The 14,964-nt window shown below is 44.4% G+C and overlaps 1 protein-coding gene across 23 annotated transcripts in view; it reads right to left on the reverse strand.

Annotated features, from left to right (window-relative positions):
* Nucleotides 1-14,964, reverse strand: part of IKZF2 (IKAROS family zinc finger 2) — a 116,624-nt gene that overhangs the window by 48,978 nt on the left and 52,682 nt on the right. For 21 of the 23 annotated variants that reach the window (XM_068196579.1, XM_068196587.1, XM_068196582.1 and 18 more), the window contains one exon: nucleotides 5,661-5,927. In XM_068196579.1, the coding sequence (XP_068052680.1) occupies nucleotides 5,661-5,927 (267 nt within the window). The remainder of the gene's footprint in view (nucleotides 1-5,660; nucleotides 5,928-14,964) is intronic. The other 2 variants (XM_068196588.1, XM_068196578.1) reach the window with 1 other exon arrangement.

A 14,964-nucleotide genomic window follows, 5' to 3' on the forward strand; every position in this document is an offset into this window, starting at 1 on the left:
CGGAAGTGCTGTGCAGAAGTTTCAGTATGAGTTAACCTTCTTCGAATCTCAAACCAGTGCAAAACACTGATCTTTTTGCTGCAAAGCTGAGATATTTTCTGTATTAAAACAGAAATTTGTCTGAGGATGTGGAGCCCACAGACCTGGCAACCAAGGAGATTTCGATTTTCCTAGCCCTTGGCTGGTAATATTTGTCCTTTTGAAATCAAACAGGGAGTGACTCACAAATTAATGCACTGGTTCTCAATAACACAGTCAGGGTATTCCTACAGCAGCAGTCCTGCTACATAAAAACCAGGTCCAGAGGGGCTTCAACATCTTTCCTGGTTAAATGTGTATCTGGGAACTCAACCTTTTTTGTGTGGCAGATACTTTTGATATGCAAAGTACAGCTTAAGTACTTCTCAAACGGGATTTTTCCTTTCCAGCCTCTTAATACAAAATTACTGTGCCCATGCTGCCATCAGAAAGTATTTGCTCTTACTAACAATACCGATTTTCACCCTTCCACAATAGGCTTTTTGTTAATATTAATTTTGTTAAAATGAAAGATTTCTCCCAATCCATCAGATCCTGCGAATGCTGTGATTCTGCTCTGTCCCAGAACACAAGAGAATTATAAGCAGTGCTCCCAGCACAGTGACAGCAGTCAGCTCCAACCTGCATTTACCCAAGTGAGACACAAAGCAGCAGACTTTGCTCCATTTCTCTGTTTGTTATTCCAGGGACCATAATTACCTCCTTACTGTTCTATCTAATTCATTCAACAGCCTGCACATTGCATGAAATCAGTGATTTTAGTAGGGGTTTTTTTTGGAAAAAAAACTGCTTCCCGATGGGGCAGTTTATTATAAAACAGTAGTGACAAATCTCTTGTGAAAAATTCCTGGGAAATCCTGGGTGATTTCCAATTGTCCTCTGCAAAATTTATGACTGCATCCTTAAGACAGAAAAATCTTGTAAGTGAACTTGGCAAAACTATCAGAAGAACTTAGTTATTGAGAACTGTAAGTAAAACACATCCTTCTGCCCAGAGCAAATTCAAAGATCCCACCTTCCCTTCCTTATGCTTAAGTAGGAAAAGAGGTGACTTTTCAGAAAGTTAGACTTCAGAACCTAAGAGAAAACTGGACTTTCAGAAATTTAGCCCTAAATTTTTTTATTCAGTGCCAAATCTATTAACATTGCAAGAGACAGGAAGGCTGCAGTAGGTTACAAATTAGAAATTAAACCAAAAAAACCCTTTCTACCAGTAAAATGAGAGAGGCAGTCCAGTGGAGTTCATCAAAATGTGTTTATATGACCAGTTGTTTAAATTTGCTCCTGGTTAGCTGCTTAGGCATACAAGCTTTTTATATGGAACAACACAACTGGGTTTTTCCTCATTTATTACTTCTGTCCTAAAAACTTGAACTCTGCGTGGGAAAAAAAGTTAAATTGCATTCAGAGTTCCAGAGTTCATAAGTTCAGATGTAATGCTAAGGGTGCTAAAGCAGAGGCTGAACATCCCCTCATGGGCACACAACTCATTTCACTGACTTAAGATATCAAACTGTTTGTGGAGTCCAAGCAAAGATCTGAGACTGTCCTGTAGTTAACACCCTCAAAAAACCCTAAAAGCAACATACCAGCAGCCCAAAGTAAGAGTGGGGCAAGGCTGACGTCCCCACTGCCTCTGCCCAGGCTGAGCTTTGCCACCGTGCTGCTGCTGCATCTACACAGAGAAAGCATTTAACCTCTGTGCTTCATAAAACAATGAGGATGAGAAGCTGTGGAAGCCCAGTCTTCAGAGGTGTCCAAGGCCAGGCTGGATGGGGCTTGGAGCAACCTGGGCTTGTGTAAGGTGTCCCTGCCCATGGCAGGGTGTGGCATGGGATGAGCTTTAAGGTCCTTTCCTACCCAAACCATTCCATTATTCTATGATACCAGCCTTTCCTTAGAAATTAAAAAAAAAAACATTTCAAAATCTAGAAGTGAACTGGATAAGGGACTGGATGTTACAGCAGAGAAAAAAAAATTTAAAAGGGTCACAATTGACAGCAAAAGGGAGAACAACACGTGGACCTTGCAGAGCACAGAAGTATCAGCACAGCTATAGCAGAATATGGTTCCTGCTTTACCAGAAACCAGGAGCAAGGAAATTTTAATTCAGGCCCACAGCAGGAAACATAAAGAGGTGAGAAACCACTGAGGTTCCTTCTCATGATCTCAGAAATCCTGGATTATTTGCTTCTTCTCCATCCCCCTCTTCCCTCTCCATCACTAAGAACAAATCTCTGGAGTATCCAATGGCAATATTCTATGACCAAGTCATCTCCTGCAGTAACAAAAAAACTGATAGAGATCCTGCAACTTGAGGAATATGCTGTGGAGTATGAAATTTGGACCAAAAGAACATAGTATGGGAAAAGAGGGAAATAAATCCAGCTCAAGCTATTTTTCTGACACACGGATGTGGCACATGAGGGAGGGGGTTACCCTGCTCCCTAATGCAGGGATTGCATCACGCTTAATTCCCACACCAAGCATTTTATTTATTTTCTGTCAGCAATGACAAATAACTAGAAGGGACTTCTCCTGGTGCCCAGGCAGAGTACAAAACCACTTCACTTCAATTATCAGTTTTTCAGAGAAATGCTGTGTTTGACACAATCAGCAGTGCCATGGGCCCCGTGATGGAGGGGCTGCAGACCAGAGCATCACTTGGACCATGATCTGAGGGATGAACGGGCAATCCCCAGCTTGATCTATCACAGGAAGGGGTGACTGCACACCAGGATCAGAGATGGGACACTGAGCTCACCTACTCTTGCCTCATTCATGACACAGATTATTTTCCCCATCCCTGTATCTGTTTGACTGAACTACCATAATCTGGCAGGGAAGACAACTGCTCTTCAGGAACAAAGGAATAATGGCTGAAGAAATGTCCCTCTCTGTGCATAGCACAGCCAGAGCCCACAGCACAGCTTCTTGCCAAGACTCGATCCCCTGTGCAAGGAAAGCTGCACTCATCCCAGCACACACACAAATTACAGCTTCTGCTATGGACCACAGCATTTTGGGTGATTTACATAAAATGCTGACAGGTTTTCGGGGAAGGGAAAAGCACTTCAGTTTTTGCCAATGCAAACAACTGGCCAGATCTGGTTGTGTGCAGTTAAAGAGGAGAGTAAAGCAGGATTCAGCTCCCAAAACATACTTAAATTGGCTTTGAGAGGTAGGGATGTACATGCCGGTTGGATTAGCTGATAAAGAATGTCATCTGTTTCCACTCACTAGGGACAACCTCCCTTCTCTCCACCATTCTCCCTTGGGCTGCAAAACCAGACTACCCACAGGTCAGGGCTCATTCCAGAGCTGGGGCCAGCCCATCACACCCGGCTGCTGAGGAAGTGGCAATATATTTTAAAATACTGCACTTTACAAGATAGATACCAGCAGTATGTTAAAAATACATCTCAAAATCCAGGATGTGGAAATCCAAGCAAACTTCTCCTTCTGTTGTGGACAACAAAGTAGCAGCATGTATTAAAAAACAAACAAACAAAGTGGAGGGGAAAAAAAATCCTCTGCAAAATTTGCCAACTGGTTTACCGAGAACAGAGCACCGAGCTGCGCATTAAAAGAAATGCCATTTCTATATGCTTGAAATCATCTGTATAGAACAGCACATCCCAGCTCCTCTGCTCTGATGGGAAAAGAGTCAGAGCTCTCTGAGGAGCCAGCAGTAGCCCGAAGGAAAAAGCTACCAGTTATGCAATTGCTGCCCATGCACCCGCAGACGGCCGTCTTGCCCGCACGCAGAGGAGATTTTGTTTCTTTCACTTTGAATTTACACATCTTTCTTTTAATATGAAAAAGGCAGCTTGCCTTCATTTAAAAGATGCACCGGCTATTTAGTATCTCAGAAATGCAGACCATTTAATTAAGTACCTAAATCTAAATTTAGCCCAGCTAGTGTAGCTGCAGGAGTTCAAATACATGGACTCTGATGCACCTACAATACATATGCTCAGACACATGCAAGCACCAGTGAAAACTTTTTGGGAGGTTGCAAGTTGGAGACTCAGTCTGGTACATTCTTGTTTCTCTTTCCCTCTTCTAGTAACAGCACGTCAAATTGTTAATCAAGGTTTTGATTCTCCAGCCAATGCTTTTCCCCTCTCGTAATTCCTGTCTAAAATCATGAGTACATCATAAATGATACTACCATGCTTTGCATTACACACTTAGGTCAAGTTTTCATCAATATAACTCATATACAGGAGATTAACTATGTAATATATATTTATTATTCCTCTGTACAGAAATTCTATTGATTTCTTGCCCATCAAGAGCACACTACTGGACTACAAACTACCTAGTTTACAAAGGGATTACACAGTCTTTCTTACTCTACTCTAAAATTCCACCTTTCTTTTTATATTTTCACAGATCTCAGCCAGTGTGAGTCTCTCACCCCATTACATAATAGCAAAGATAAAAAGCAAACTATCCAAAAACTACAAACAACAAACACCTGCTGAGGCTCCACCACAAAAACCTGTGCTTAACCTTAATAAGATTTAAGTGTGCATCCAAAGTTAAGCGTATCTTGAAGCCCTTCAGGTGACTTACATGTGCTTAAATCTCATAAAAGTTAAGCACAAGCTTAAGTGCTTTTTTGAATCAAAGGTAGACTGCTGCAAGACCACAGAGCATCATCTTCTGGCACCATCTGTACTTCTGTTGGAGGTGACTATTGCTCCCACCTGAGGAGTGGGCAGCACAGGGGAGTGAGTACCAGCTTCCTGGGCACACCATTTTTCCACATTAGCCATAAGTCCCCTGAAATACCCCAGTTTAAGCTCAGGGCCTCATTTTTCAAACCACAAAGACCCGCCCAGTTAGCATATTGCAGAAGTTCCCTTTGCCTCTTAAATTCTCCAACCTACATGCCTGTTAAGTTGTTTAAAAATAAAAATACAAGAGCTGGGAAAACCAGTAATTTTAAAATAATAAGAATAATTTAAAAATAATAAAAATACAAGTGCTGGGAGAGACCAAGCACGGAAACTTTCCTCCAGAATGGTATTGAGATGGTGTGAGGGAGCCAGGGGCGGGGTTCAGCTGAGGTCTCCCTGAGGGAGCTGTCACACAGTGAGCAGCAAGCCCACCCTGGCATCAGGACCACTGGGTAATGAGTGTCCCCTCCAGGGTTTGCTCATCCCAGGCCCAGCCACTTCCAAAAGAAGTGTGAGATCCCCAGGAAGCTGCTGGTCTTCTCCACCTGTGAGCACCTCCAATGGAAGAACATCTGAGACTCCTCTTAAAGGCTCGAAAGCTTTGCACTGCACACACACGAACAACACGACCCACCCGACGCCACGCCAGAGAATGACTCCCACCATCTTGCTCTAGTCAAGAACAGTAAGAAAAGCAATTTCCAGACTTTTGCACTGTTTTTAAGAACGAAAGGCTGGAAATCAAAGTAAAGGAAGCACCATGCTTGCCAGCAAGAGAGCAGCACCAGAGTTTGGAAAGCAGGAAGAAAAACAAAACCAATGAAGCCCATTTTCCCCCACTCCAGCCTCCTGCTACCCCAAGAATGAAAAGGGAAGAGATAAGAGTTGTCAGGTAACATCAACATCGCCACAGATTTTCTTTCAGCTGCTTACCAGTGTGGCTCCTTTTATGTACCATTAGCACATTGGGCCCAATGCAAACCATGCCACAGACGTCACATTTCAGTTTACCATTCGGAAGCCGGATTCCTCCCTCGCTTGATAGCTCTTGCATCTTTCTGTTATCCACCATCTCGTTACTCCCAATGAAGGGATCTTCCAGGCTGCTTCCTCCATCGTGAGCTCTGATAATATCTTCATGAATCAGGGGCTTCCTGTCAAATTCCTCATCACTTTGCATTTCTAGCTTTACTGAATTTGCTGAAATTAAGGAAAAAAAAAAAAGTTAAACCCATGTATTTTCCACATTCCCAACTACTAATACCATGATAAACTTTTTACTGTTATCAATATTAAATCACAGCCTTGAAGCTCAAACCATCATGAGTCTCATGGTGCTGATGGCATCGCAAGTTAAAACCACTTACTTCTTTAAGCTTTTGGTTTGTTTTGGTTTTTTTTCAATTCCTAATTTCTATCCCTATTTTAAATCTTAAGAACTCGGGTACAGTGTGACCCAGACACTTGCCAAAAGTTGCAGAGATGCAGCAGGATTAAGAACCAACCTCCTGCTTCTCAACTTGCACCACGAGAGTTACCTTCTTCTCAAGGAGCCAAAGCTACAGGACCAAAGGCCAAAGCCAGAGCTGCTCCTTCCAGGCCTCTCCTGCCCAGTGCCCCGAGAGGCAAGGTTCCCAAAGGCACAGCACAAGGAGACAAAGCAGGACTGCTCCAAACGCAAAGATCTAGTGAAGCCAGGCTTGTGGGCTGTGCCAGTAATCTCCCAATCACCCTGCCTGCACGGACAGGTTCCCTGATGGAGGGGAGAGCAGTCTCAGGATGAGCCTCCAGTGCTTTTTTGCTCCCACCTTCTGATTCACATCAATGGGATACTGCCAAGGCAAACAGGGCTGCAGCGAAGCCTACACTGCTGGATTATTTATATTTGCAAGAGAAATACGTGCAGTTGAAGTACTTTCACATCTGCCTGGTGAGACTGGCAGGCTCACTGCTGATTTCTGAGATCCTCAGGTGAGAGGATAAACCTCCTCTAACCATTGAGAGCTTGTGGGATCAACAAGTCTAAAGGAAACAAATGTACTGGGATTTTCACAAAGGCGTGTCAGTGCAGGGGGGTTTTAATCACCAAATGCCCCCATTTTAACACCTCAACAGTTGGTCAAACCTGCTGAAAGGTCCGTCCCTGAGTCAGAGCCTCCATCCACAGTGTCAGCCAGAAGGCAAGCCCACGTGTCTGCTTCCCTAAGCCTTGATCCTGCTGAGGGGTTTAACAAGGAGGTGATTCAGCCTTCATATCTAAGCAGTCTTTGACCTCTGTACTGAGGCCATTGGCACAAGTGCCAGTGACTGCAGCGGACCTGGAGCACACATCTGCGCCCTGGGCCTGCCCAGCGTCACCAAACTCTGGCCACATGTACTCCATGGCAACTGCCAAGGGGTCCCCATACATGAACCCAATGACAGAATTTTAAGTAAACTCTGAGGCATTACAGTTTTAAACAGCTGGCCTGGAAATGTCAGAAGAAAAAACTCTACTATTTAGAGTTCCTCCTTCATCTTCCCTTCTTCCTCTTCCCAGAAAACACGGTTCAGAGACTGACGTTGACACTGCAAAGTCACTGATGTTACTATCAGGGAAAGCATAATGAACAGAGTAAAGGAACCAGAGACCAAGCAATGGTAAGATGTTTCTTTTTAACCATAAAACTGTTCAAACATCTTCCACTACTCATCAAGGCACGAACGGGAGCTAAGAAATGAAAAGAAAGTACTATTATGGCAAAGCCCATCCAGAGCAAGGACACTGCTGCATCAGATCACAGCAGATCACAGTATCAGCACAGGCACCACCATCCAAATGGTCTGTAACTACAAAACATTTGAGTGCATCACTTATAGAAAGGGAATTAATATTTTTGTTGCCACAGAGATGCATTTATTGCTCTTAAAAGAGTAAAAACCAGCCCAAACTCAGAGGTCAGCTAGGATGTGGCCCCAGGCAGTGCCCTGGGGTAGAAACGGGTCAAGAGGAGGCAGTTTGCATGGGGCAGCAGGAGTGGACTGGCCCCACCAGGGCAGCAAGAAAAGCCATGGGAAGCCATCCTGCCTTAGTGCCATGCCCAAGTGGCACAGCCAGCAGCCTTACCGGGAGGATCTACCCTTGTGAAGAGGCTGAGCAGAAAGGAGGAAGAGCAGGAGCTCTGGCAGCTCCGTGGGCTGTCAGGGAGAGAGCAGAGGTCCCAGATCCACTTCCCCATGGGAAGCACACACTGGTGATTTATGGACAGCCCACTTTCAGAGCGAAGGAATGGCAGTTCCTTCTAATAATAGCAGCCTTTCGGGGCATTCAGCAAGTCTGAGAATGAAGCCCAAAGAAACGGTTCGCTGGCTTTAGGAGCAGGATTTAATACACTCGGCCACACAAGTAGCTACAGCAGAGCCAGAAATAGTGCCCTGGGCTCCTCATCTAAAACCCCAGGTTGCTGCCACGAGCCTGCACGCTGTCCTGGCACGGTACTGCACAAAATATCCAAAAGCCACATCCTAACTGTGCATGTACTCACAAGAGAAAGTCTTGGATCTTAGGTGTTTTCTTACATATATAAATTTTTGTCTGTTTCTCTGATTTGAAGTAATAAACACTGGAATGCAATTAGTGCTGAGCACCACGACTTCCCATTCACAGCTGTGGAGCTCTGCCTGCTCAGCACACATGAGAACAAGGTTGGGAGAGCTTACAAATGGGAAGACCACTTACTTTATCTGCCTTCCCCTAGCACTTCTTTCTACTGAATTATGCTTTCATGCAGCAGGATAAGCAGCACAACCAAGCGGCATGAGCCTTTTGCTGAAGCACAGCCTCCCCATGCACACCAAGCTCACAAAGCCCAAGGAACTCAAGCTACATCCTTCAAAACATCCCAGCTATTCCATGAGCTGTGCAGGCTGTTTGCTCTTCCTCCTTCCCTCATCCTCATGCACACGGAGCACTGCCACTGCCATTTTCAGAAACCCTCTGGTAGCTGCAGAAAGGTTTCCTCCAGCTGGGACCAGGTCTCCAAGGAGGGGAGCAGGGATCTCCTTGGCTCGTTTCGAGGGCATTGCTAATCAGGTCATCTCCCCTGCCTTACATCATACGGGTGTATATATTAGGCTGTGTGGCAGCTTGCAAACAAACAGGCACTTAAATTGCATATAGTTTGTTTTCTCTGTTCTCAGCCAGCCTCGGAAGCTGCAATCATTTAGTAGTGGCACTGTCTTTGTTTTCACCTACAGCACTGAGGGAGCACAATGAACTCTGCTGCAAAGGAAAAATAAATGTTCAAGGGATGTTGATGGCTATCCTGCATCATACACAAGGCCCCACATCAAATTTCACCCTGTGTTCCCTTGCTTTTCTTGTTCACATGCTTGATAAAAGCATAAACAAGTAAATGGATTTTTTGGGGTTTTTTAAAGTTTTTGGGACATTCCTAAAAAATAAAAAAAAGACAGCAAATGAGATAGCAGGGATAAAACTGTAATCCAGGTCACTGCAAAACATGAACTTGAAGTCATACCATTTCCCTCCAGCTAATATACGTTCCTTCTACTTTTTCCAGTCCAGCAAAACACCTTGTGGGGAAAAACATATGACAAGCACAACAAAGCTTCTACCTGGGAATGCGAAGCTAATGGCACGTATTCACCAGTTCACACATTCAAGTCGCTTTCTTTTAAATTTTTCTTTATTTTTTTGGGTTGGTTGGTTGGGGTTTTTTCCCCCTTTTTGTTCAGCACATAAATCAGCTGATCCTGAATCACACTTCTTCCTGAGTGGCCAAATTGAATACAATTATTGTTAATGTCTCATAAGTGCCAATTAAACTCCAATTCCCTGTTAAACAGTTTCCTGGGAAATTTTCAGTACAAAAATATTTCCTTCACCCACAAATTACTGTGGCTACAAACCAGAAGCTGGAAGGTTCACCTAAAAAAAACATTCCTGGTATTTCATCCTCTGTCATGGAATGTTTTTCCCTCAAAAGTGAGATGGGGGGAAAAAAAAAACCTTCTGTCTTGCTGAGAGATTTGATCCTCAGGTGGAGCTTAAATTAAAGCACTGGACATCTTCTTAAGCAAGCAACAAGAGCACAATTCCCACTAAGGAACAAAATTCCTCCTGTCCAACACACCAGGAAGAAGGCAGCAGAACTGTACCCCTCTGTCTCCTCCACTGTCTGCTGTCTTAGGTCAATGCTTATTTTATCTGTGGCCTTGGAAAGCCAGGCTGGCCACTGTCACCAAGGGTTTGTGGTCTCCAGCTGGAGGTTGGCCGTTCCTGGCAGCAGCCATGCACCACCAGCCCCTTCCTGCTGCCCCTGGAGCAGCAGCAAGTCAAGCCAGACTCCTCAAGGCCTCCCACGCCTCTTCCCCCATCGCCCTTTCTCTCACCAGCAGGAAGCAAAGCTTTGGCCCAGCTTCAGATATTCATCCTTGAGGAGGCAAAATTCAAACCCGCCGCCCCCGAGGAGCCTTGGATGGCTCCGTGGGTGAACACAGCGAAGGACATTCACAGACACAATGTGTTCCCTAACCAAAGGGGCCAGAGAGTGGGTGCCAGGTGGGGCACCAGCAATCCCAGGGTCTGCTCCGGGTTCCCTGTCCAGAACACAACAAAAAGCAGCATTCAAAGCCCAGATGATGTGTCTGTCTTTACACCCAGATGCAAAGAAATTATGAAATTGTTACTTCCCTCTGGAAAACAAGGCTAAGCCCTACCTACAGCAGCACAATGACAGGCAGCTACAGCACAGCCTTGTGCATATTGTCCTGTCAGTGATCAGTGACACTATTTTAATCATGCACATCTCCTAGGCAGTGGATTAATGACATTGCTAATTGGCAGCTACAGACAAATAGAAAATGACCCAGTTTCTAACAGGTTTTGAACCCAATTCTTACACATCACAAGGCCTGGAGTTGGTGTGTCCCTATACTGTTAAACTCCCTGTTTCTACACTATCAAAAGCACTCAGCAAGGGTAAGTGTAATACAATTAATTTTAAGAACCGGCATGGCAAACCGATGAGTGTTTTGTAAGATGAAAATTAAAGGAAGAAGGGGGAGAACCCTTCTATCTTGATGGATTTTGAAAGTTCAAGGTAGGCAATGCCAGAAGTTGGAAACAATGATCCCTGGCTCTTGTTCAATCTGAGAGCACTCTGGTAGCAAAAAGGGTCCTTAAAGAGGGTGTTTACATCACTCCAGAAGTGTAGTGAGACTTTAATGCATGTTCAAACACACTTTCCTCCTGAAATGGTACAAAATAGTCTTGAGTGAAAGAAAACTTAATCTTTGAGTTTCTTGTTGCTGATAGAATTTGGGCCTTAGTTAACGACTCTTTTCAAGTTCATTTCAGCTTAATTGTGAGCTATTAAATGTGTAAACAAGGGAGCACCAGCAAGTCTCCCCTTTTTAAAAAGGCACACACACAAGGGATGAGAATGCCAGCCAAGCAGTGGCAGAACAGGGCACAGAATCAGCTCTGTTGTCACCTCACAGCCACAAAGTACTTAGCTAACAGGTTGACATTAAAAAACAAATAGCTTTAGCAAATACCATTTAGTTCCTGAGAAATGAACAGGTACTTGAGGAACGGGTATCACTCCAAAGCTGTGATGCTGAGGAATAAAGCACAGTGAGATCTGCTCAAGGCACCAGCAGCACATCTGCTGCTCAGGAGAAAGGAAGACATCTATTCAATGGCACCTGTGGGCAGTGCTGTCTTTCCAACACAGAAATGGAAGATGTTTCAGTCAAGAGTTAGAAATGTGTATTTCAAAGGAGCCAGTTTTGCTTTTACAGTATATTGAAGCTTTCTGGAGGCTTAGAGAGAAGTAAAGCTGAATCTGGATGGAACAAATGAGAGTGAATGTCACCTGCAAAAGAGGGAAATTACCCAACTCTTTTCTTGACTCAAGTCCCAAAATGTAAGATCACGGACATTCCCAATGCTGGATGTCAAATTTCTTTATTGAGAGCTCTAAAGATTTAGCTTTTGGCCACCGAGCCAGGGCGATGGTAGATGGTGATACCATCTTGTCATGAGTGACCTCTGCAGGGTTCTGTTCATTCACAACAGTTCAATCGAACCAAATAGTTCACAACTAATAAAAAAGAGAATGGAATGTTTCAGAAACTTTGTGCCGAGTCCTTTTCTGCGTGCCGCAAACGGGATTCTTCAAGCCCACAAGGAGGTGCTTAATGCGCCAGAAATTCAGTGAGAACTGATCGGCTTATTTAGGGATCCTTAGAAATTTTTAGTTTTCACATTGAAGAATCTCAGTTTAAGCCTGCTACCTCTGAAGTCAATTTAAACTCTCACTAAATGCAACAGAAGACTTATTTCATATCTTCTGGAGGTGGTATGTGCAGTAAGTGTAGACTAACAGGTCTGTTACACCCAAGTTTAGTTTAAATTAGGATGCTGTTGCATAGCTAAGCCAAGCTTCAGTCAGGTTTTAGCTGACACAAACTGTGGTTGCCATCCTCCCTCAATCCCCACCCCTTCCATCTTTTACACTGGCACCAGTGATCATGGAACTGGGTTGAAAACCAATCTTTCTGAGAAAAATCAACCCTTTTCAGCTGGATCAGGCTCCTGACCAGGTGCACTGTGCCATCACAACAACCAGCTTTGGCTCACGTGGAGCAGCACCCCAGATGTCACCACACACTTTCAGCAGCAATGGTTCTAAATCACCAGGTCGCTTCTCCCAACGCAGGTCTCCAGAGCCAGACACAAGGAATGAAGACTACTGCACTAAAATGCATTAAACAACTTTTAAGCTCAAATGGCCATACAAGCTTATGCAAATATGAAGCTGAAAAGACCACAGTTAAAGATGGAAGGGCTCCGATTTAAGCAAACAGCATCCCAGCAAGAGCAGCATTAAGAGCTGAGATCTCTTTTTTATCACAGGGCCCAATTTTGATGGTTTCAGTAACACACATGCCAGAAATGTTTTGAGCCAGCAATCCTTCCAGTCTCCCACAAGGTCACATTCACTGAGATTCCTGCTGAAGTCCAAAGGCTGGGACACTGAGTAAGGAGTTCCCTGGCATAAGTAAGTATGGCAGTACCTATCCCAGAATCTTCCCCAGATGCCCAGCCTTCAGGCATGACTGTTTGCTCACCACAAGTCACCCATGCTGCATACCTCCATCTGGCAAGAGTACGAAATCCTAATTGAATATATATGATTGCTCAGTGTCGCAAGATTCCTCTCCAGAAACACCTCAGGCCAAATTTCACCCACAAATGCATCTACGCAAACGGCACTTACACAAGCCGGAGTCGTGTATTCATATCCCAGGGTAGGAAAAGTACTCCTGATGACCCAGCCTCCCCCTCCCTTTGTGCCTGTACTTACAAAGCAATATAGTGCAACAAATATTGTGCTTAACATAACAGAAGGTTTCTGCCAGTTCCCCATAGGTGCAAGGAAGAGTTTGCCTTTCCCATTCCCCCATCCCTTTTGCAGGGTCAGGACCTGATCCCTATGCAAGGTGAGTGAACACAGCAGGACTGTGCTCCTAGCTGCTGCCCCCTCTACAGATGCTCAAGCTAACTCAGATGATCGTCTTGGACACAGATTTTTCCCTAAGGTCAAACTAGGAGCAATTGTTGGATGTATCTTTATATCCAACATATTGTTCTGCTTTTTTTTTTTCTTTTCTTTTCTGTTTTGATGGGGTGAGAGGCAGCAGGATGTTTCTTTTTTCTCTCCTTTTGCTGTTGTACAAGACATGGTTTTTTGGAGAAATGTCATCTGGCAAACTCTGTCTTTACACAAGACCTACCCAGCCCTTGTGCTCCCCTGCTCTCTCCTCCTGCATGCTGCAGCCATTGGGACTTTGTGCCTTTGTGTGAATAATTTCCCACTTGTTTCCGAGGGGCAGGTGATGCTGGGGGCGGTGGTGCCCAGCAGCTGTTCTTCTCCAGGGCCCCCTCCATTGTGCAGTTCCATGTCACAGTGGCTGTGCAGTGCAGGAGGCAGGTTTGGTGCTGTGGGTGGTCTCCCACAGTCTTTCCCTTGCCGACCGAAAGCAAGTCTCTTACTGTCTGCACCATGTACGTTAAATACTGTCAGTCTCCTCTCCTACCACAGCTCTTCTTTACTTCAGTAGAGCTATTTCTGATACACACAGAAAAGCAGAGAGAGGAGGAAAAATAAAGGCTCAGTCCTGTAGTGAACCACGCTGTCTCTCAAAACATGAAACCATGAACACATTTTTAAGACCAGTTCAGATCCTAATGAGGGAGCAGAAGAAACACTCGTTGAGGAGTGACACAACATTCACCCCTAAAGGCTGCTGAGAGCTCTAAATTGTACAAAAAGCAGAAGTTTGTAATGGAAAATGCTGATAAACTACAGCTATATATGGATCATCCCTTATAAACAAAAATAAAGTGATTGATAACATCCATTTGAAGAGACGAAAACCTTATTGGCTCACTCATTGTTGTCTCTGCTTCTTTAAAAGTGCAGGACTTCCTAAGATTCTTTCCAGCGTACACAAAGGGTCATAATTAAAACAGTAATGATTATTTCATTTATAAGGAACTTTCCATTAGGAATCTACACTATATTTGAAAATACACCTGAAGAAATTGTTTGAAGCCAGTGGAATCACTTCTCTGGGTCAGGACCTTGCTTCATTTTCCGGCATTTTTACCACTAAAGACATTATCTTAAATCAGTGAAAGGTTTTCATTACCAAGTTATACATCATCATTCACAGCTTTCAGGAAAAGTTTTATTTATTTCTCATTATATAAACTCTAAATCATCTTAATGCAACCTGACCTAGCCATGTCCTCCTCCTCTAAATAAGGCACCTCCCAAACTCATCAACCCATGGAAAATTATAGGATAAGCACCTGCCACAAAAATATTTTCTGTCTTTGTCACTATATTGTAAAAAGCAGACGAACAACAAAACCTGTTTTTGTTTGAGCCAAAGCCTTGTCTGCACCCTGGGAGGCAGGTGGCTGCTGCAAAGCAATGAGCAGGTCCCCAGGTCCATGTGCAGCCCTGGATCTCTGCAAATGCCTGAGCACAGGGACTTCTCCCCGTGCACCTCGCAGCCACGGCCGGGCTGGAGTCCTGCACGACTCAAGGAAATAAAAGGGAAAGCAGCTCTGCCTAACCACAGTATGACTACACAATGTTCAAGGAGACCTCTTAAAAGCCAGTGTCTTTGTAAACGCTGACTTCTGTCAGCGTGGTGC

The sequence above is a fragment of the Anomalospiza imberbis genome, chromosome 7 (assembly GCF_031753505.1).
Source record: "Anomalospiza imberbis isolate Cuckoo-Finch-1a 21T00152 chromosome 7, ASM3175350v1, whole genome shotgun sequence".
Taxonomy (NCBI): domain Eukaryota; kingdom Metazoa; phylum Chordata; class Aves; order Passeriformes; family Viduidae; genus Anomalospiza; species Anomalospiza imberbis.